Source organism: Pithys albifrons, chromosome 6, assembly GCF_047495875.1.
Source record: "Pithys albifrons albifrons isolate INPA30051 chromosome 6, PitAlb_v1, whole genome shotgun sequence".
Lineage (NCBI taxonomy): Eukaryota > Metazoa > Chordata > Aves > Passeriformes > Thamnophilidae > Pithys > Pithys albifrons.
In genome coordinates, this window is record NC_092463.1 from 28,140,795 (window position 1) to 28,164,769 (window position 23,975).

The 23,975-nt window shown below is 38.9% G+C and overlaps 1 protein-coding gene across 8 annotated transcripts in view; it reads left to right on the forward strand.

Moving 5' to 3' along the window:
* Nucleotides 1-1,340: 1,340 nt before the first annotated feature.
* The window catches only part of HEATR5A (HEAT repeat containing 5A), a 73,091-nt gene continuing 50,456 nt past the window's right edge, over nucleotides 1,341-23,975 (forward strand). For 2 of the 8 annotated variants that reach the window (XM_071557967.1, XM_071557974.1), the window contains exons 1-4: nucleotides 7,586-7,671; nucleotides 17,402-17,485; nucleotides 19,072-19,296; nucleotides 20,978-21,189. In XM_071557967.1, coding sequence (XP_071414068.1) covers nucleotides 19,171-19,296; nucleotides 20,978-21,189 — 338 coding nt within the window. In that variant the 5' untranslated portion in view covers nucleotides 7,586-7,671; nucleotides 17,402-17,485; nucleotides 19,072-19,170. Of the gene's footprint in view, nucleotides 1,386-1,938; nucleotides 2,010-7,585; nucleotides 7,672-8,010; nucleotides 8,255-14,118; nucleotides 14,580-17,046; nucleotides 17,486-19,071; nucleotides 19,297-20,977; nucleotides 21,190-23,975 lie in introns of those variants that run through there. The other 6 variants (XM_071557970.1, XM_071557971.1, XM_071557969.1 and 3 more) reach the window with 6 other exon arrangements.

Genomic DNA, 23,975 nt, shown 5'->3' on the forward strand with positions numbered 1-23,975 from the left:
CTCTCAGAGCTGAAAACAACTATTTACACAAATGGCCTCAAAATATTAGCTATTAGTCCCCAAATTACATGTTTATTCATTAATAATTAAAAGTCACGATAGACACAATATGAGTTATATTCTAAGCTCCTCTTAGCAACATTAAAATAAGATTGTCCTGATGTGAATAACTAACACAAATTCATTTTTATCTGTGGGCTTGAAAAAGCATTTTTATTCCTCTTTCTGTTGGAGGTCAAATCCTAAAAAGTGCAGAGTAATACTTTTCACAGACCTTACAGAAATTGTGGGTATTTAATATGTCTCAAGATTTAATCCTCTGAGGTGCAATACAAAATCTGCAGTTTGAATTTTTTTTCCTGTCTCCAGAAAGATCTTTGGCAGCCTGGCAATTCATTCTCTGTATCAAGAACTCTGTGAGTTCCAAGAGGGATAGGCTTGAAAATGTTTAATGAAAAACAGACTTCAAACAAAATTCCATTTCATACTGATCTCTCAGATAAAGCACATAAAACCTAATATATGTATTTCAGAGGTTTATAGGACCAGACAGGACTCTGAAATTTCTGTAAAAAGGTGGATATTTTTGTATTACCTGCTGATTTCTGATTTGTGTAACCGTCTTGGAATACTGATTTCTGCCATCCTCTGCTCCAACGATTGGCAACTTGTTGAATGCTGTGCCCTTTGTACTTCTTTATTTATATCTACTATTGATTCACAATCCATTTACTGAAAGAAGCCATTTCTGAATAACATGCTGGACTGATGAAAAAATTGATTAAAAATACTTTTTCAAAGCCAAATGCTTACTTTTTTCTGCCATGAATATATGCTTTAAACAGATGACCTGACATTGCTTTAAATAGTTTCTATTCTATGACTAGACAAAAACTCAGATAATTACCCTGTTCTATACTTAGAGACTATCTATTAGAAGATGCTTAATATTCCTCACTTCCTTGAAAAAACCTATAAATTAAGGAGTCATCCTTATGCTATTATGCCTTTAATTCAATTGTCACACAGTAATCCCAGTATCAGGGTTTTGTGGCCTTGTTTGCAGCGTACACACCCAGTGAGCATGTGTGGACTATGAACTGGGCTCATAAAAACTTACAAATGAGTTCAAGTGTGATAGCCTGTTTTCTAGTCAGCAGTATTCCTGCTTCCTTTCCATGCCCTTTCTGGAATTTTTTACATCTGCTGCTACATACAGTATACACCATATGAATTTGCAAATATTACATATTAATTACATGCAAATATTAATCCAGAATTGGAAGTTAATAGATAACAGTGCTGCAACTGTATAGGTATTTCTAGTAACAGTCCACAGGCTTTGTCAAAGTGCTGCAAGACCTCAGGATGGAGGCTTATCACAGGTACTTTGTCTGAACTCTCCTCAGTCTTCTCAGAGTTTGGTTTTACTTGATTTTTCTAAGGACAGGAGACCATGGCTGATTTGTTTTGCTTTTGCATTGTATGGTGTAGCCATAGGTGTTATATAGATACTAATAATAAGTAGTTATTCTGTGTAGAATTATATCTTTATGACCTAACATAATGTTACAGTGTACAGAACAGCATCAGCCTTGAGATAAGAAGACACTGATGGCAGTGTAAAACAGAGGCATGGGATGGTAAGAGCTGGGGCACAGACTGGCACTGGAGGCCCCAAGGCTATAAAAAACGTGCCAATGGTCAGTTAAAGAAATGCAATCTGGAGCTGGGCAAAGGGGTAAAAAAAGAGAAGAAGGAATGAGTATGTAATGTAAACAAAAAGCAGAATACATAGTTGCAGGCCAGTAAAAAAAATAGCAAGCTGTAAAACTTTATTAGAAAACATGCAAAAATAGCTCCAGCTGAGAGCTATTTCCAAAAGAAGTAAAAGTAAAGGAAGAAGAAACCATGAACACCAACATCATACTCCTGCAGGCACAGGACTCCATATGCTGATAATTGACTGTGCTCCCTCTGCCAGACAGAAGCCACATGGAGGTGAAAGGGTAAGCATGACACCAGGAAAAGGGGTAAAGGTAGGTACTAGATAGTGCATGCATAACAATTTGAGCTGTAGTATTGAGACTTTCGGTACAGCTTTTTTATTTTTATTTCCCTTCTTTTTCTGCAATAATTAGATCTAGACTGAAAATAATTGCTACGGTTGTAGTTATAATAAACTTGATGTGACTTTACATATAGTGTGGATTTCTTTTTGCCCATAGTGAGATTTTGTACATAACAGTTTCTGCAGACAGTTGCTTGCCCATGTTGCAATGGCAGCCACTTGATAGGCTGTTGGATTCTAGCCAGCCTTTGAGGTGCTTTTGAGGTCCTTCTGAGCCAGCTTTTGAGGTCCTTCTCAGTGCAGCTGTGATGTTTGATCTTATTTACCACAAAAGCTGCACAAAAGTTTCTTCATCATGGCTCACTGCAACCACTGTTCTTTAGCCCCTCTTTGAGAACAAGATCAGCTCCACATCTGCTTGGATTTATAAATATGATCTGGTGAACCTTAAGCTCACGTCTGATATAAAAACAGCTTTTTTAGGGAAGGAGGCATGAATCCTTTAAGCTTCCATTATTTTTTACTTTTAGTTTCTCTTAGTCTCTGCCCTCTGGACTCCTTCAAACACACTATGTTTTTCTTCTGGAGCTGGAGTAGCAGTATGCCATGAAGAGCTAGAATGGCCTTCAGGCATTACCTGAGGTCTGCCACCAACCTCTGTTGTAACTGGCTTAATAAAGTCACAATTTTTAACTTTCTTAACTTCTTTGCATCTCAATTCTTATCTAATAAATGGGTATTCATTATTTTCCCAGTGGTTGATCCTTAAGACTATACCTTGAGCAAAGCAAAGACCATCATTCTATTTAGTGTGTTGCATTTCACAGTGGGACAGTAATGGACTGTCTGTACATCTACCAGCTGCTTCATACTAAAACTCAGGGTTGCAATTGGTGGACAAGAACAGAAAGCAGAGCTTCCTCCTTAACCTTTTTCTTGGGAAAACAGCATCCAAAATTTGAGACTGTCTCTCAAGAATTTAGTGAATTTGGTATTTCCTATTTATTCCTTTTTTATTTTCTTGAAGCACCTTGAAAGCAACTCAAAATTTTGGAATCTCTACAAGATTCTGTTACCAGAAGTGCTGTGCAAATACAGTTGAGAAGTAAATGGTATATGTGGACAAAAGAAAGAAACAGCAGAACAGCTTGGATAGTTTGAATGTATTGCACATTTTCTTTTTAAACCAATGCTGTCCACTAGTTCAATTACTACCAGTGTGCAGCTTTGGGCAAAGCAATTTTCTGCTCCACTTTTTCCATCTGTGAGACAAAGAGAGAGTGAAAACAGGGGGAAAAGAGGTTTAAAACCACTGGGTTTTCCCCTTCACTAAAAGCAAAAAGTCACCTCTGATCCTCTTTTCCATCAGCAGGCAGTACACTTTCACCTCTCTTCATCTTTTTTGGAGCTACAGGAATTTGTCTTTCAGTACCTCCTACTTAAGCCTCTGCCTCACAAATGTGACTTGAGCTAATGTCCACAGAGCACTTGGAGTGCATCAATGAATGGTGTGATATCAGTACAAATAACACCCCATAGTATTTCTAAAGCAGGAATGATCCAGACAGCATGGAAAAGCAAATAAATGGCATTCCTGTTGTACTGTTCTAGTGCATATATTTTTATATATCTCATTGCTCCGAATTTAAGATTGCCTTCTATTCACTTTAATTGTATTTACTGGTGTAAGTGCCACAATAGATGCCCTATTACTTTACTATGTATTAAAAATGTGCCAGTAAGGAGCTTAAGGCTCTTTAGATGTGCTCCATTAGGAAATAAATTGGTAGTGAAGGTTTTGGATTAGCAGTGAAAGCAAAAGGGTATTTAGCTGGCAGTCCATCCCTAGATCTACCTTTCTCATTTCCCACTTCCATTTTGATAGCTGTATCTAACATTATCTAGGCCTGCATAATACTTTTGTTTACATTTTAGGATTAAAAATAACAGAACTGTGTAATTGCTTGGCAGGAACTCAGGTCTTGCATTTTGTGGTAGTATAAAAAGCAACTGTGTTGGGAATAAAAGGAAATCTAGCAGTATTATAGCATAAAATAAACCCCTACATATTATTTTAGGCATTAAATGTGTAAAAAAAGAAAGCTTTGTACCTAAGGCATCACAAAAGCTAGGACAGGATGTACTGGATTCTGTGTGCCTCCAGACGCAGCTACTGCAGGGAACTGAACGTTTCACTTTGGGAATAGAAACAGAGTTACTGTCTCAACTGAGGGAGCAGTGATGGGCAGGTATGGATGCTACAAGCTGCAGCAATTCTGGAATTGAACATGTTACAATGTTTACAGACAGATTAATTATCTACTCCGCTTAAAACCAAATGTAAATTGCCTGTAGCTGGTGGTATAACTGTTTACCCATTCAGAACTTAATTGTCTCACTCTGTACTTAAAAGGGTATGTTGACTGTATAACATAATTGCAAAGAGAAAATAAAACTTATAATTAATCTAAAGACATTCCATCTTAATGATTTTAAAATATAGTGGAATTTGGTTTTGTTTGCTATGTAACCATTTGCTAATGTTACATTGGCTTCAAATCGGGCTCCTAGTCTTGTGATTCTTAGTCACGCGTGGACAGTCCCACTGAATTCAAAGGAATTCTTTTATTTCTTCCTCTAGGGCCACTGAGGATTATAAGGCTGAAAGAAAGAGAATATTTAGCTCAGAGGCATATATGACTGCACAGATATTCTGCTATGTCTGGAATTTGTACAGCAGAACTGATTCATGCTCTAAATCAGTCAACCTACTTTACCGAAATAGACTAATGAGAAGACTAATCAGTAGGTTTGTTTATTTCAATCATTTGCCAGTTGCTTATTTTGTTAAGTAATTTGCTATTGAAGCACAGTCAGGACTAATGGGGAAAGGGGAGATTGAATTAATGCACGGTGAATACATCTAACTGTCCTATTTTTTTTTCTGGTTTAGAACAAAATAGCATAAACTTGCATAACAGTATTTTTTTAAAATTTCAGATTAGAAAAGAGGAATTTCAGATTGAAAAGATGAAAAAAATGGCATGCGTAACTGCTGAAGTAGATGCCAATTTGAAATAGTGCATAGTTAACATTCTTTTGACTGCTTTATGGAATAAATCAAAATAAAAAATCAAGGTTAGCTGTAAATCCAATAAACACAGACCCCTATCCTCATGTAAGTCCTGCTGGCACAAAGCAACCCTGAAGCAACCCAGAGATGGAAGCAGTGTCATGCATCAGTATCCTTTGTTATTCCAATTGATTAATATCAGTTTAGCATTAACAAAGCATTACTTAGATCTGATAACATGTCCTGGGGAGCTGGGTAAGATAATTCTTGGAGAAAATTGAGCTAGACTTCTTAATGAGTGACATTTTGTCTTGCCTTATGCTCATGTAACATTCAGCATTATGAGCATTATGACATGGGTCCCTGCCTGCTACCACAACAGAGTGAATAACAGGCATAGTGACAAAAACAACAGCAATAGTATTCCAAAAACTATTCTAGATTTGGGGTTGCTTGTTTGTTTCTGAGTTAAACATGATCAATTCTTCACAAATATAGCCAGGTCTTTCTATTACCTCAGGACTGTCAGCTAGAGCAGAGTTTGTTTATCTGGACTTCATTATGGAAAAAGTCCTAACACCAACAGTCTTTGAATATAAATTGTTCAGCTGAACTTTCTCACAAATGAGTTGCACATGTCTTTGTGAGTAGCAGCAACTCATCTCCTGGTCAAAAGTAGGTTAATTTAGCAAGTAGCTCTTTCCTGGGAGTGTACATTATTTTTTATACCAGAAGTTAACACCTTTACACCAGTGAGAGTTTGTAGATTTGATTTCTACAAAATATAATATGTAAATAGTTTCCCACTTCAGGTATGAGGCATTTTATATTTTTCATTGCCACATCCATTACTAGATTTTTTTTATAAAAGATCACTCATTGCATCTGTGCTTAGGTTTTTGTCACAGTCAGTTTAGTAAAAATGAAACCAATGTGTATGTATGGTAATACAGCCTGGTACTCGTGGCATCTATAGCACAATGTAATCAGGCAGTTCTGCATGTGCTCTTTGAAATATTTCTCAGTAGTATCTTCTGCATAACTGAATACAGATGTTCACAGTGGATTCCACTATATGTAAACTTTACATGTTGAACCTATTTGAAGATGAATGTACAAACTTCTGTAAGGGTTAGACACAATTTTGGCTTCTATGGTTGTGTGTCCCAGGCATTATTCCCTCCCGATGATGGTTTCCTCTCTACAACTGCATGAAGGAAGGTTGTAGCAAAGTGCGGCTTGGCACCTCCCAAGCAACTAATGACAGGACAAGAGGACAGCCTCAAGCTGTGGAGATTCAGGTTGGACACCAGGAAGAATTTCTTCATGGAAAGGGTTGTTAAACACTGGAATAGACTGCTCGGGAAGCTGCTGTAGCCACCATCAATGGAGGTCTTCAAGAAACAACTGGACATGGCACTTAGTGCTATGGTCTAGTTGACCTAGTGGTGATCAATCAAAGATTGGACTCAATGATCTTGGAGGTCTTTTCCAGCCTTAATGACTCTGTGATTCTGTTTGTGCTTGTTGAAAGAAGGTAGTCCCAGAGAATGCAGTTTGTGGAGAAATATCTGGGTTCCAGATTCTGGATATGGCTGGGCTTCAGCTACAAAACCACAGTAAGATTACTGTTTATTTTAAAACTAAAAAATTATTGAGAGATATATACTTTCCTCTTACTAAGACAGAACTTAAACTCTGATCACATAATTCATTAAAGAAAATTCCTCCAATGGAAATTTTCTCATGACCAGTGAATTTGTTTATGGAAATTTGGAAGCATGGAAGACATTCCCAATGATGTAGCAGCCTCTTCCACTTAGAGCACCTGGAATAAGTACCTAGGGAAATGAGGTGAAATTCCTAGAGGAGTTCCAGCTGACCCGGTCCGTAAGGCATAGAATGACTCCTCGACTTGGCCTACCATATAGATTTGAGGTCACAGTTTACACAGATGAAAACCAAGGGTAATAACTTTTGCAAATGTTGGGTTTGACAAGCGCTTGATATTCAGGGGTGTTCCTGTTACTGTCCTGTGCAGTGCCAGGGGCCCTCTCCGGAAGTACACCTGGGGATGCCTGTGGGGTGCAGTAGAAATCAGAAGCCACGGCAGACTCTGATGACAGCCAGGTACAAATCGCAGCAGTGCCAGCTGAGCTACCTTAAAACAACATCACTGAGAGGGATTTTTGTTGCTGTTTTCGGTGGGAGAGCGCTAAGCGCTTGCTCCCGTCTGTGCCCGCAGCAGTGGCCCCGGGGCGGTGTCCGTGTCCCCCGCGGCACACCGACACCTCTCCGGGGGCTCCGCGCCCCCCGGGCCGCTCCCGCCCTCCTCCTCCCGGCCGCCGCGGGCGCTCGATGGCTCCGGGCCCGATTGCACAGCCCTGAGCACTGGAGACGCCCTCCATCTCCTCCTGCTCCTCCTCCTCCCCCCTCCCCGCCGGCGGGCGGCGGCAGTCGGCACCCGGCGCCCCCAGTGCCGGAGGAGGGCGGGCGGACGGGGCCGAGCCCCGCAGAGCGGCCCCAGGTACCGCGGCCGGGAGGGCAGGGGCGAAGGTCGCCGGACCCGCCGCCGGGGCAGGGGACGCGGGGAACTCCGGCGGCCGCCCGGAGCGGGGCACGGAGCCGGAGGGGATGGCCCCTGAGCGGCGCGGGGGTGGCCCCTGAGCGGCGCGGGGATGGCCCTGGAGCCGAGCGGGGATGGCCCTGGAGCCGAGCGGGGATGGTCCCGGAGCAAAGCGAGGATGGCCCTGGAGCCGAGCGGGGATGGCCCCGGAGCCGAGCGGGGATGGTCCTGGAGCCGAGCGGGGACGGTCCTGGAGCCGAGCGGGGATGGCCCCGGAGCTGAGCGGGGATGGCCCCGGAGCCGAGCGGGGATGGTCCTGGAGCCGAGCGGGGATGGCCCCGGAGCAGAGCGGGGATGGTCCCGGAGCGACGCGGTGCCAGCCCCGTGCTGGCGGGAGGGGATGCCCGGGCTCGGTGCAGCGTGGCGAGCTGTGTGAAGGGGCAGCAGGGCCGAGGGCAGCCCGGAGCTCGCCGCGGGGCTGTGCCTGCCCGAGGCCTGCGCCTGAAAAGTGCTCTATCACCCCCAGAGCTGCCTGGATGGGTCGGTGGGTGACACAGACAGCCGTCTCTAAAGCCGGCAGCCGGGCGGCTCCCTGGCTCCCCCAGCCCATCCTCTTCCCTTCCCTTCCCCGGGGCTGCGGGGCAGGTCTGGGCCCCCAAGGGGAGCGGAGAGGGATCCTCTCGCCGCGGGAGGGGCGGCAGGCCGGGCGCGGGGCTGGTGGCGCCCGGGGGTCCCGGGGGCCGCGGCAGAGCGGGCGAGCAGGGTGGGCGAGCGGGTGAGTGCCGGGCGGTGCCGAGCCGCGGGTGCGGGGACCGGCTCGGCAGGCAGTTGCGGCGGGGTTGCATGGGGTTGGGGTCTGCTTTTATATTTTCTTATAGATCTTCGTAATTAAGGATGTTTGGGGGAGGGATAGCAGTACTGGACATTGTGTTATGCAGAAATATTGCAGGCTTTTGCGGTTTGAATTCCTGGTTGTCCGAATAGGACGAGTAAGTTTACACCAAGTAACTGGTAAAAACCTTGCATGGAGATGTAAAACCTGTAAAGTTGCATTAGTGTTGGCATTTTTGAATGAAGGAAAGAGTAGTAGATGCTGAAAGTTTGGTAAAAACTAAAGTTTATTGAGATATGGGTGGAAGTATGATAGGAGAGGAGGAAGGCTGATAGAAGTTAAGGTGATTTCAGCTTTGTGCTTCTTGGAATGAGACCTGCTATCTTTTGAATTTTGTATTCATTGTTTGTAGTGATTCTTTAAGTCTGGGGTTTGATTTATTAGGATTAAGTGTTTGCAGTTCTGGCCATGAGCTGTATTTTTATTTTAGTCTCACATGGCAGAAATATTTTCCCTGTCTTCAGAACAGTCAAGCTATATTGTATGTTTTGGTGTTTTGCTAAATGATGTGTAATATTCTCAACTCCTGTATGAAGTAACAAGATGTCTATCTTCAGAGATGCAGAAGATAGATTACTTCTGATTGTGTGCTTAATGGAGTTTGTGTTTCTTTTCCTGGTGGTTTGACACAATGAAACAGAGGTGGGGGGAGGAAGCCAGTTGGATGTTATGCTAAGTCTAGCAGTATATTTTGAAAATTTTTGCTTGATTATTGAACATAGGATTCTTTTATAGTCAGTTAAAATATCTGACTTACTGATTACTTCATGGTGCTGTATCCTAACACATCAAAAACTTTATTATTCAATGCAAATCTTCTGTTTTAAAATGCATAACATCCTAATGAGAAGGGGTTAGAAACCCCTTCTCACAAAAACATTTTCAGATTGTGGGATGTTTGTTCTATTCAGTTTTTACCATTGTGGTTTTTACTGGTTTTAAGGAAGTAGAACCTTTAAAAAGACATAAATTATGTCTATAACTACATTGCAGACCAAAAAAGCATGAAATGTCTACACAGTTAAATTTTTTCAAGCTGTTTTGGAGTTTTCTTTGGGGAACAGCCATGTAAAATACCTAGAGAAAGAACTGTTGCAGGGAGGCATGTCAGTGACTTATGCCTGCATAGTGATCTGTGATCTGCCAAGCAAGTCTCCTGCAAAGTCTGCATCTCTGAGGGCTTCTGCTGCTGCTGCTGAATTTCTGTGTTGGCATGTTGCAGTGCAGTTAGGTCTAGTCATAGTAATAGCTATAATGTTTTTCAGGAAAAAGTAAGTATACTTTTCTGGGGTTAATTTAATGCTAAGCTAGACTGGATTTGGCATTTACCTTTGTGGAAATTTGGTAGCTAAAATCGGCCTATACTTTGGATATCCCATATATATCACCTCCTGTAAAGTCAACATTCTAACAAATAATTTAATTTCCTGAAACTTCTGAGATTGTGAAAACGAACAGAATCCAAACAACAAAGACCACCATAGTCAGCATGGTCAGTTTGATATATTTTTGTCTATACTAAACAATATTGTTCACAACGTTCTCAGTAATAACACTACATTCAGACATATATTTAAATTATTGTTAGGATTTAGGTGGATGTTTAAACTTCTGTGGTTTTCATGCACTTTTCCTCACTATCACACCAGTGGTCAAACCTGCAAAGAAATAAACACAAAGCATTCTATGCATTTTCATTCAGACTTAAGCTAGTTATTGCTTTTTGAAGTTTCATTAGTCCAGTTTTGAGGGGAAAAATCTTTTAAACTAATTTTGTCAGTTTCAGACTTGATACTGTTTTTCTGACCGTTAGAAGCATTGGCTAATTATTTATATGCAGTTTTCCAGCTTACCTGTAAATAAAATAATGTTCTGAGGTCCCTGTAATGGAGCCAAGTTTATCTTTTGACTGAAACTTTCGGAAATGAACCTAAATAATATTCAAGAGTTGTGAAGGCTAGAGGGGATAGAGTGTGCCAGTAGTGCCTGCTGCAGAGCTCAGGAAATGGCTGGGTTATATTTCTCAGTAACTTAATGTTTCTGCTTCTTGGCTTCCTAGAATAATTCTTCTCATGTGGAGATAAAAATTAAAGTGGTGATAAGAAACATGAAAGCCAAATGTATGTACTTTTTAACACAGTGAATGTCTGTCTTCCAGATTTTTTTTAATGTCTTGAACATGTTGCACTGCTAAAACAGCTATTGCATTTTCAGGCACTTTTTTTCTGGGTATTTCTCTTTAATTACATCTAGCCTTGTCTTCAAAACTTCACAGAAATCATTCAGCATTCCTAGAAGACATTCCTTTCACACTTCAGCAAATGTATATTGTGTTGTAGTTCTTATCAATGTCACTGTTATGCATGAAAGTTGTGGGTGGTCACATTCTTTGTGGGACTATTTTTTAAACCAGCAAGCCCAGAGCAAGGATTCTGATAGATTTCTCTTAGGTCTTTGTTGCCTTTAAGTTCCGTTGCTTTTTAAGATACAGGGCAATACCTCTGAAACTTTGAAATCAATAATAGCATTTTGATAGGAAAACCAGCTGTTTGGAACCGTTCCGGAGTAAACAAGTGCTTTGTATGAGCATCATGGTTCACAAAACATCAAAATACAGCTCCTTTGTTTTGCAACACTGATGAACGTAGCTGAGCAGCTAACAAGAATTTTGTTTGGGCTGTGTGATATTTGTTCTTCAGGACAGCCTGAAACGCTGTGTGAACACAGCAAGACTTACCTATGTGGGAGGTCCAATATATGAATATGCACTTGGATTGTATCTTTAACGAGTACTTGCATAAATGCTGCAAAATTTTCAGTGAGGAAAAAATTGAGTGTATCAGAGGATAGATACATAGCTGTCCTGGAGCAAATTGCTTCATCCAGAGCACTGCTAAGCAGAAAGCCTCGAAAAAATGGATCTTATTTCAACATCTATGATTTCAGAATCATGTTTTTAATCAGAATAATTGCATACCAATATATGGCATAAATGGCGGTTGTCCTAGTCTGAAATCTTCAGCAATAAGTAGAGGAAGTGAGTAGTTTTGCAATAAGCTGTTATTTTTTTTCTTGTTCATAGTCAGACATATTCTTCATTGTTTTTTTTTCTCTTTGGGATAAGCATGTGATGCAAGTGTGTATATATTTTTTTTAAAAAAAAGGAAGATAGTTTCATTTATGAGTGGAAGTGAATTCGTCTGTAATATAGAATATACAAACAAACATATGAGTACTCAACTATGAGATTTATTTGGTATGTTTTTCACATGCTAATGAACTTCTGATATTAAGAGTTACAGTTTTGTTTGATTTAAAGATCTTAGTATTTTGGACCTTCTCCCCTGTGCCTGGTATTCTTTTTTCCTTGTGTTCTGAGTTGTGGTCTTGTGATGACTTTCTCTATGGCCTGTTCTTGCACACTGCTCTCCAGCATGGTCCCAGCTTCTCTGTGCTTGGCTTCAAATTTCCCCATTGCTGACTAATGTAACATAACACTGCAAAATACCTGGCACTTTCATGGCAGTATATTAATTTTGGATGAAAAGCACTCCTCAGTTTGACGGCAAGGAGTAATTTGGTCCAAACTGATGAAACATGAGACCAATCAGTGACAAATTCAAGTATGTGTGTGCATGCATTGAAAGCCTGGGCTCTGGTTTCATAAGATCTTCATATTGTCCGCCTCATCAAGGGTTTAATCAGTTAAACATCCTGATACTTCTGCTAAAGAAACAGTCTTCAGGGGAGTTAACTTTCTGTCTTTTCCGCCTTTCTTCTCTTCATGTCTTGGTGCTGAAATGCCCTACATTTGCTTGTAAAATGCATACAAGAAAGCAGTCAAAGTGCACATGAAATTCCCAGCTTTTTTTTTTTGATTGAATGAGAGGTCAAGAGTGATTAGCACTGCTGAACATAAAATATGTATTGAGGGGTCAATGTTATTTTGGGTCCAGCAGCTACCTGTTATTGTTTCATGTAGCTCTGTGGAGCACAAAATTTAAGGCTTGTGTATATTGAAACAGGCACAAGTTGGCTGAATGCTGAGGATCCTGACACATAAAGGATATGGAAGTACTGACACACACTGACACTTATTTAGCTTTGCCTACTCTAACTGAATATTTTGAGGCAGACTTTGCTTCTGTGAGTTAGTTGGTAATAGTTTGTAGAAGTCAATAAATAAAGGTTGCCCTGTCTTTTCAGTAATAATAAATATATTTATGTGTTGAATGTTCAGTATATTTTCAGTGTCTAAACTCCAAGCTCATCTAAGCTGGAATTTTAGTTCTTTTTTATTCTTTAGGAAATTACTGAGATTTTATCATTGTTTATTTAAATCAGATTATATCTTTGTGTTATAAATTCTAGCTAGACTACAGCTAAGGTAGCTAAATTCTTCATTTCCCTGACAATCAGGTTTCCCATTTGAAGCTGCTGGGAGTTTGATCCTGCACTTTTTGGCTTCTCTAGACCTTGGTGCCTCTTTTTGTTTGTCTACTAGTATAAACAGTACACTGTAACTATTGAATTTTGGTCTATGTTTCATTCATTAGTAGCTGAATTTGGCTGGTGCTTTAAGGTTTTTCTGCTCAGCTGGCAAAGACCATCATACTCAGTTTCCCTTGTCAGAAATAAGTCCTAGCGAACTGGACAGGAGTTTTAATTCTGTTTAGGAGGCACTCTGTGTGCAAAGGCTTAACGAAGGCTTGAGCATGGGTGTCTGTCCGTGCAGTCAGCTCAGATGCACTGGTAACGATCATCCCATTAAACTTTTAAAACAGTGCTGCAGGAGTAACATTGATCTGAACTGTTAATGACCAGAACTAAATGTGTCAGGCTGGAAAGCTTTCTCTTGTGAATGTATTAGTTCACTTGTTGGAAGATAAAATATCTTGCTTTCTGAGGAAAAAACCATGACTTTGAAGTCAGTTAAAGTACTACTGTGGTGCAGTGAGGGACAGCTTAAAGCTAATGAATGTGCTTCAGCTCTGTTTTTCAGCAGTGGGATGGTTATGGCATTGATTGTATAGTGAGTCCAATGGTAGCTCTTATGAGAACACTGGTAACACTATTATTACTGGTCATTTTTTATCTTATTCATTATGATTACTCATTCCTCCTTTTTACTGTTACTCATTACTGGCGATGAGTAACAGGGATAATTTCTTAGAAGAATAATATGGAATTACTTCTCTGATAAACTAGTCTTTGGTACAAAATTGAACCCACAGGTTTATCAGTGAGCTCCTGAGCTGCAGCACACTTCAAATTGTCATCTATGGGGTGGCTGAGGGAGCTGGAGCTGTTTAACCAGGAGAAAAGGAGGCTCAGGGCAGACGTTACTGCTCTCTACAAGTACCTGAAAGAAGATTGTAGCCAGGTGGGCGTTGGCTTCTTCTACCAGGCAGACAGTGACAGGAGAAGAGGACACAGTCTTAACCTTTATGAGGAGAGGTTCAGGTTGGACAGTAGGAGGGATTTCTTCACAGAAGGGTGATGAGACATTGGAATGGGCTGCCAAGGGAGGGGTTGGAGTCACTGTCCCTAGAGGTGTTTAAGGAAAGACTGGATGTGGCAGTTAGTGCCATAGTGTAGTTAACGTGGTGGTGTTTGGTCAAAGGCTGGACCCGATGGTCTCAGAGGTCTTTTCCAACCTAGCTGATTCTGTGATTCTGTGACTATCTTTATGCATTATGTCAGATTTAATGCCAAATTATATTAATACTTGTGAAACTAGAAAAATATAAATTATTATGAAGTTAGACAGCACTTTATTTTCTTCACTGCATAGTAGATATAAAGGGCTTAGGCCCTCATTTAGTTTGTACATTAGATTTTTACCTGAGTGTCATGCTTAGAGAACTGAGGTTGATCTGATTTCTGTTTGAGCAGCACTTCTTCCTGGCAAAGAGGAACAAGTGCTTCTGGAAAAATGAAAGATCAAATGTGAAAAGCCTTAAAAGCAAATAAATTTGTAAGTACATACTTGGACTGTGTGGTAGTTTCCATTACTTGTGTTGCTCTTCCTTGAAATAATGAGTCACAATTTAAAGGCTTTTTTCAGTGAGAGATCAGTTAGGAGTCTGCTTTATTGCAGATTAAGTTGGTTGGTTGGGTATTTTTTAATTTTATTTTTTATACATAAGATATGCTATGAGGTGGAAGACAGGGGAAAAGTAAAAATCATTACATTGCCACTATTGCTCATATCTTTTCTCTGGTTGTGTATTAGTTTTTGTCTTAGATGTCCACATGAAAGAAATACAGCAGTCTGTGGTCTGCTCCCCTCAGATTTTAAAACCTGAGAAGATTACTTAGCTCAGAATGAACTTGATAAACATATTATATCTATTCGCTTTTTTACTCCATTACAACTTTGTCATGGGTGATCTGTTGGTTCTCATATTTGAAAGACAGCTGCTAAGGGTAGTTACTCAGATCAGTCTTACCCTGGATGAGTCATCTTTTACTTAAAGAAGACCACAGGTCCCTTTTTCCCAGTGTGGTTTGTCAGGAACTTCAGAAACCGAATTGCTTTTGCCTTTTAATGCTTGATTCACCCTATATTCCTTTCAATTTATTGGGCAACATTCCATCTAAAGCTGGTACTGAGAGCTTTTCGGAGCTATTTTCTGACCAGTCTCATACAATCCTGCTTGCCAAATTGTCCATCAATAAACAAAAAAACTTCATCAGTGATAAGTAGGAACACCTCTGCCTTGTTGAATAAATCTCTGTGACAGTTCTGTAGCATCCTGTGAATGTAAAATAAACCTACATCATATTAAAAAAGGAGGGATTTTTGACCAATCTGTTCTTGTAGCAACGGTGGTAATCTTTATAATTCAAAGTCTCTAAACATGAGTTTCATGTAAATATAGGTGCATCTTTACATGCTTAGGGTGTACCCACATCGATTCACTAGTGTATGATAATGTTCCAGCCATGCCATCCAGTCTTCCATCGTGCTTGCCTGGCCCCTGTGTGGCTGTGCTTTGCCTCGGAGCAGGGCACAGTCGCACCTGTGTCTGGACAGTGTGTTTGGTGTTTTCTTCTGCACTTAGAAATTGCCTGGTAACATCTTGCATACATAACAAGGACATATTTATTATTAATCAAATGCAGCCAATGCCCGTGTTCTGTGCTTGTGTTCAGCATTGCATAGCTGTGTAAGCACCTTGCCTTTTGCATGGTTCTCTGCTCTGACTGCAAAATCAATATGCTGCAGTAAAACTTGATTCCCTGCATTCTTGCCTTTCTCCTCACAAGTTTGCATGCATGTACCCTTTTTTATTGTTACTTTTGAAGCTTATCCCTGGTGTGCAGACTTGGAGCTTATCAGAGGGAGTCTCAGTAAGTGTTTGGGATAAGTTTTTTTGCATAGGGTAGCAGGTGTATAGCTTTGTCTGCAGCTTCATGGAACCAAACTTTGTTTCTTGACCAACACTGGAAAGATCAGGTCTGGGATGCTTTAAAATTTTTCTTTTTGCTGCATGGCCAGTTCTGTTTCTACAGAACTAAGTCTTGCATAATAAACAGTCAGCCTTTGTAATTCATAGTTTTCCTGTGAGAAATGCTAGCGTTTCTGGCCATGTTTGCAGAGGTTCATGATAGAGATCAGCAACTAGGCTGTAACACTTTTTGTTTCTTTAATTTAGACTAAAAATCTAGATTATTTTTGCAAACGTGTGCTTAATACAAATGATCTGTCTCGTTTAGAAATAAGTTACAATAGTAACTTCAGATGATATTGCATAGGGCTTTGTCCTGTCAAGTGTTAAAAACCCATGAGGGTGCAGGTTCTGCAACCTCTCAACACCAGTCCCAGTGGCTGATAAACCTTACAGTGAAAATCTTTTTTCTTCTATCAAGATGGAAGTTTCCTTGTTTTAATTAGGTCACTTTTGTATTATTCCCTCTCATACACCTCAGTAAAGATCCCGTCTTCTTGGTAATCTTCCCTTATGAAGGCTGTTGTCATGTCCCCTTGAACCTTCTCTTCGTCAGGCTGCACAGTGGTTCACCAGTATGAAAGAAGTTTGGATAATTCTGAAGTCTACATGTACTTTTGAGTTGTTTTCAACATCAGTCTTCTGAAGACTGATTAAAAAGTGAATACTTTTAAAATAGCATGCAAACTATATTTCATGTCCTGCCAGAATAAGTTCAAGTTGAATGAATTTTAAAAGCAAATGTTTTTTCCCATAGATTCTAATATTAAAACTATATCTGGGAGATAGGAGAATGGATTGATAATACTCATGTCTTGTATCCATAGTATTGTACATGAATTTTTCAGAACAGTTGAATCACCTGTGCCAATTCTGCTGCTTGTTAGTTTTGACATGAATGTTGTTTATGGCCATTTATTATAACATTCCAGACTAATATAATGAATATTTTGCACCTTTGCTTTTTTAGATGTATTGAAGTAATGTAGGTCTTAGGAAAGCACTGGAATCATCTTTCTAGAAAATAACTACAGTATTATACTGTTCGAATTTCCTTTTTTTTCCTGATTTAGAATTAAACTAAGTTAACTAAACAGAAATAACAAAGGCAGTTTCAGTAGTTAAATAAACCCAATTGTATGATGTATATGGTGCGTCTGCCCAATTAAAATGTAGCACATAAAAGCTAATAACATGTATGGAGCTCCAGTCTTTTTTGGGGAACTATTACTCCATAAAAATTGTCAGTACTGCAAAACTTTGGAATTCTTGTGTTCTGTAGCAGCAGCACTTGTATCTTGTGTACTTTCTCTAAAGCTGATCTTTGTGTTAATTATTTTCCTAGAAAATCAAGTTCTTAACATCCTTTATCCAAAAACTTGGAACAGCAGAGAGACAGATTTTACAATGAGGAGAAATTATCTGCTAGGTGAGTTGAGTGCCAATGTCTATCAACAAACTATGATCTTTGCAGTTAAGGAAAACAACTAAGAGTTGCAATCCTGGGCTGGGTATGTGAATTGGATAAGTTGCTGTGGTAGTAGGTCCTTTAGAGATGATAGGCATTGCAACATGTCTTGGGTGAGGTAAAAAGGAAGCATTTGTGACCAGTATGTGTAATTTTCCCACTAAGCAGTGATGAAACTCTCGTCAATAATCCTACTTTTTTTGTGTGTTGCAAAAAATGTGAGGAGAGAGGTAAATTCTGTGAGTGTTCTAAGAGTGAGATAACTGGTAAATTGTGAACTCTGTGAGAATTCTATGTGCCTAGGCAGATAAAATGTTTGTGTGTATATATATAGGGATAATGTATGTAATATGTAATATAGGTATATTATATAGGTGTAATGTACTATATGTATTTATATCTGTGTGCCATTTTATAGTGTGGTACCTTGTCAAACATCTTGGTATTTTAGGTAGATTTTAAGCGACAGTTCACTATGGTAAATTTAATGGGACTAGTTTTCTTTGTGAGTAAATTTTATATAAGAATGTGACGAAAATAGTAAAAGTAACCTTCTGCTGTGCATTTGATAACAACCTAAGAACTGAATTATTTACCAGTGCTTTGTATTGCTGTTTACTGTTTGACAGAGCATTTTTCACTATAATATTGTTACTACAAAGGCAAAAATGTTTTCAGCAGTCTTAGTGACCTCTGAAAAGGATAACTTTTTTTGGAGTTTAAAATACGGTTGATATTTTACCCGTATGTCCCTGACTATTTTTGTTTGTGAAGCCTTCAAAATATCAGAATATTCTGTGTTTTGAGGATATGTGGCATTTAAATATGGGAGAGGATGAAGGTATCATTGGAAGTACTTTTCTTGTTGGTTTGCTTATTAACAATGTGGAAATTCAAAAAATAGCCTGAGAGACATAAGTAGAACATAACTTCTTTTTGACTTAAAGTTTTTGAAAGTCTTTTTTTCAGGTTTGGGGGTTTTGTGTGGCTTTTTTTTCCTTCCCCCCATCCCCCCTGAAAAATAGAGAGTATTAGAGGCTTGTTCAGCAATGAAGTTCTGGAGGTTTTTATGCCTTAATTGGTGTTGAAAATACATGAAGTGTTTGAATAATATGTTAGCATTTATATTTGTGAATATAATTAACAGGAGTTTGTTAGGTGTAGGTTGTGGGTATTGCTGCACTTAGTTCTAGACAGCAAAGTCATTATATTTGGGTTCGTCATTACTTTCAGGTATATATGTGGTCAAGGACTAGAAAACCTCACTTCATGCAAAACAAGGTGAAGGCAAATCAGAAGTTCAGTGAGAATCCCTCTGATATATTCTAAAGTATATTTGACTTTAGCTGGCCTCTTACATCAATGCCATTATCTAATTTAAAAAACTTTAGGTATTACTAAAGACATCTAAACAAAACTGCTATAATTTAATTTTATATTAAGTTTTTATTTGAAAATTTAATTTTAGCAAGTGAAGCATAAATATAATATAAGATCATTGACTTTCTATTAACATTTTTTTCCTTTTTCTCTTTCTGATTCACCAGATATTAATGAGGAAGAAAACCTGACTGATTAACAGGGTTTTGGTGGTTTGTTGGTTTTCCTTTTCATGTGTTTGAGAGGTTTGAGGAAAATTTCAAGGAATGGAGTTAGCTCACAGTTTACTACTTAATGAAGAAGCGTATAACCAGCTTGGTGGATTTCAAAAGGCAGAGTTCATTTTTGAATGGTTACAGTTTTTGGAAAAACTTTTGCCAGTGACTAGCAGAGTAAGTATGATGAGCCTTGAGAAGAAAAGCACATTATAGAATTATTTCTTTCTGTCTTCTTGTTATTTTCTTTAAAACCCAAGAGCAGTATTCAATTTCATTTGCCTCATGTCTTTTATTTGTAAGCAATGAAAGTATATTGAGTGTTACCAACAGCTTTCTAAACCTTATAAGTAATTGGTCACAGCCATTCAAGTGACAGAGCCACTTGTCCAATGAAATGAATTTTAATTATGTTTTAACTCATGTTATTACTGCAAGATTTTGCAGCCCATTGTGAAGAATATCAGTTATGCTTCCTCCTGGTGCTGCACAATTATTTGATAGTCCTCTAGCAAGCAAGAATGTAACCTCTTTCTCTTAATTTTTATTTTATTTTCCCAATCAAATGATAAAAGATCTGTTTTCAGCCAACTCTCTAATTGTTTGGTTCACTGTTTAGTGTATATTAAGTAGGTTATGTAGATATGTGAGAGTAAACCAACCAAAAAATTGCTATTTAAGGGGTTTTATTTATGATGAAAATATGTAAATTAAATATGGTGCCATGTCAGTGGATGAAATCGCTCTGAGGATTTCTCCCCAGAGCTGGGAAGGGCTCCCTCTGCTCCAAGCCCACCTGAGCCCCCAACATGCCGCAACCTCGAAGGAAGCACAACCAGAGAGCAGGAGGTTTGGTGGCAGAAAAAGCAAAGTTTATTTGGATGCCTCGTTTATATAACCTCAGGCAGGGAATGTTCTGGAAGGGTGGGCGGGACAAAGCTTCCTGTTGGTCAAGGGACATGCAAATGAAGGATCAAAAATGGACCAATAGAGCAAAGGGGTGGAACATTACAACAAGCAGTGGTAGAACAAGGATAACAGCCTATCAGAGAACAGGGATAAGAACCAATGAGGATACAGAACTTTAACCAATGGGGAGGAATGGCAGGAAAGGATCCCTAGGGGGTTATGGGGAGAAGAAACTTGGATAAGGAATGACTAAGGGAAAATACATGGGGGAAGGCATGTTTGTGACACACTTTTTATTACACCACTGAGATATCAATATAAGGGGCATTGGAGTCCATGTCCTTGTATATCCTGTGTAAAACATCAGTAGTAGGAGCATTAGGGTTTGTAAAGTCCACATCCTCATTGACCCAGTGTTTGTAGTATTTCTGCCATTGCACAAAACCTGGGTCTTCTCCCACAGTGCCAGGCTCTTTATTTTTTTTAAGAGTATTAAAAAAAATGTAAGTCTAGGTGATTGCTTTAAGGGAAGTTCTTTCCTTTCTAATGCTCAGGTTATTGAAACTCGGCTACAGTTGTTCTTTTCTATCAAAATTACTGTATATCTATTAATTGTTTTATTTTAAAGCAGGCAAAGCAAGAAAAGGCAACTTTGTTTTAGAAAGATATAAGAATATGAATTCCATAGGGAAAACACATTTGCAATGCTACTAGAAATGGTAGCTCTGAAAAAGTATTGTGTTTTTTTAAGAACAAGAATAAAATAATCACATATTGAAATGTCTTTAAGTACAAAAGTGCAATAAATGTTCATTTGTAATTAAAAATGTCATTACTGGAATGGTAATAATGAATTAATGTAAGTTATCTTTACTTTTATCTTTAGCTAACTTTAAAATTTAACTGAATTTTTAACTGAATTTTCACTGGTTACTGATTTTATTTCCAGGCTGATATAAGGGAAAACCAGAAGAAACTGGTTGAACAATTGACTTCTTTATTAAACAATTCACCAGGACCTCCTACCAGACGGCTTCTTGCCAAGAATTTAGCTGTAATTTATAGCACTGGAGACACTTTTTCTGTTTACCAAACAATTGACAAATGCAATGAACTCATTCGGAGTAAAGATGACTCACCAAGTTATCTGCCTACAAAACTGTAAGTACTTTTTTAACCCCAGACTTCAAATTCAGTAATAACAAGAGAAACATTTACGTGGTGAGCTGCATCTGACTTCACTGCCACAAGATACCTAATAAAATAAGGATTGTGCTAGTATGAGATGTTGTATGTGTGCATCAGGAACCAAGAGAGTAGAAGACAATTGGTGGTCTCCGGCCAGACAACTGAAAGTCAGGCCAGGGAGATACCAGCAATGGATAACAGAGTTTTGAGGGGGCAGCTATTTGCAAAACAAAGAGAAGGTGGTAATAGTGCTGAGAAGATCAGCAAAATAGACAAGTACAACTCCGTGTACAAAATGCAGTTACTGAGTGCATTTCTTAACCCAACTGAGAAACTGGATACAGTTAAAAATGTTTGTAACTAAATACTTGAAGCCTGACAGAACAGAGAAACAGAACTTGAGAATGTGAAACCAAATCTTTATGTGCAGAATGCGGTGAATAACCTTCATTCCTGAAACAATGCACCTCTTTAACTATAGTGAAGAAAATTAAAATTAAAGGTAGCAACAGTATAATACCATTGTGCATTAGATGGTAAAACATCATTGTGTGTTAATGATATGGTACTGAAAGCAGAGCAGAATATGTCTTCCTTCTTTACTTTGCATGCTAAACCTCTTTCTGGCAATCCAAGCGAAGATTCCTGAAAATAGATTTAGCAAGGAGTCGGTTGTATTTTTCAATACCATAATTTTTTTTGTTTTCCTCTTGTTCCAGTTGACCTCTTGTGTCTTTTGGGTTAAAAATAAGTTCTCTATACAGTGTCTCAGTCTTGCAAAGTAAATTAGTGCTACACTACATCCTCAACAGTGGTATGCATTAACATTATAGTTGAGTTGTAGTGTGGGACAGAGCTCTGCAGGTCTCCCTTGCTTCAGCTGCAATATGCCACACTGCAGGAGGTGGCATGATGTCAGCATAGCAAGGAGGAATGATGGAGTCCATTGGCAGTAAAGCCGTAATGGCAGATGTCCAGAGTCAGATTGCAGAGAAGTAGCTGGGGGAGAAAGAGAGAGATTCAGAGTGCTCCTGGATATGTAAGCAATAGTGAGGAGAGTAAGTAAGAGATGGCGAAAAAAGTAACAGTGAAATATCGTTTAATTCAAAAAGGTTTTGGAAAAGGTATTTCTGATACAGCTGACACAGACTGAGACTACAGAAAAATAATTGGAACAACAGAGCTGTTGACTGAGTTAAACCTTTCATCTTGGGTTGCATATACATGAAATACTTGGTGTTCAGTGTAGAAAAACTGCTGCTTTTGTTTCTTTTCTGATCTTGATTAAAGTGTTGCCTTTCCATCTGTCCATATTTAGCATCCGTGCCCATGTTGTCTCGTAGCAACCCTTAACCATCAGTGTTCACAATATGTTGATACACCTGGGAAATCCTTTAAATACAGTTTTCAGTGAATCATTGTCTTATAAATTATTATTTTTCATCTTTCTTTGATGGAAGTGTTTTAGGCAAGCATTTTAAACTACCCTAGCTAGTTGCTTATCTGCTACTAAAATTCAGCATGATGTGAATGCTGTACCAAATCAGGTCATGCAGTGTGAATGCAGCTTATTACCTAACTTTAAATGACAATGTTTTTAAAATATTCACAAGGGCTGCTTTTAAACTGTAGCATTTGCCTGGTCTGCAAACTTTCATAGCTTATCTCAATGCTGTTCTACCACATTTAAATATATTAGCTCTGGATTTTTGTTGGTACCTCTCCAAGTACAATTATTAAGGCAAAATCTAAGAGAAAGCAATTTAGACACATCTTTTATACAGAGTTATGTATCAAGATGGAGGTGGGCTGCTAGCGAGACAGAAACAGGGGCAGAGAGGCATTCCACTGCAAAACTTTATACATTTACAGGGTTGCTGGGAAGCTTCGGGCTGTTGCTTACAATGTGACAGTTAAAGTGACTGCATAGTTAGTACAGTTTGGACGTAGTGAAGAAACGTTTGTGGAAAAAGAAAACAGACAACTAGAGCCATGATGCAATCCTAGAAGACAGGAACAAGAGCTTCCTTAGTCCCGTGCTTTGAACTTTCAAAAAAACTTGAAATGTTGATGTGCAAAAGTAATTGGATCCCCATCTTTAGTTGATGAGATGTTACTTCTCAACAAATATGGCCACTTTGTTGCTAGAAACCCTCTGTTCAATAATGATGGACCCTTTCATACCACACTTAAGCACATGACAGTACAGCCAAACTTCTAAAAGTGTTTGCAGGTTATACCATGATATAATAAAGTAGTTTATTTAGTTGGGGTTTTTTATATGTCTGTTAAATATTTCTTCTTCATTTTATGATGCGAAATAGATAGTCTTGAAGCTAATTAAAGAAAATGTCTGTGACCATGAGATGTTCAATTTAGTAGTAAGATGAGACAATTGTAATTTTATGCCCAGGTATACCATGAACAGAATTAACATCCAAATGGTTGGTGTGTACTCAGTTGGATAGAAACAATAATGATAAATGTTTTTATAAATGAAAATAGTATTTTGGTATGATAGATAAAGAAGGCTTTGTTTTCCTCGTTGTGTTGTGTCATGTAGGGAATTACTGTAGATATTAAACACATTTTTTCTAATTAAGAATATATTCAGCATGAGATTTTTATTAAAACTTGAATTCAGTTGGGAAATAAGCAAATTGTTGTTTTATTGAAGGTGATGCTGAACAATGTCTGCATATATAAGCAGGTCTAGCCAAAGAACTGAAAGCTGATTGAAGATACAATTTTTTTCCTCG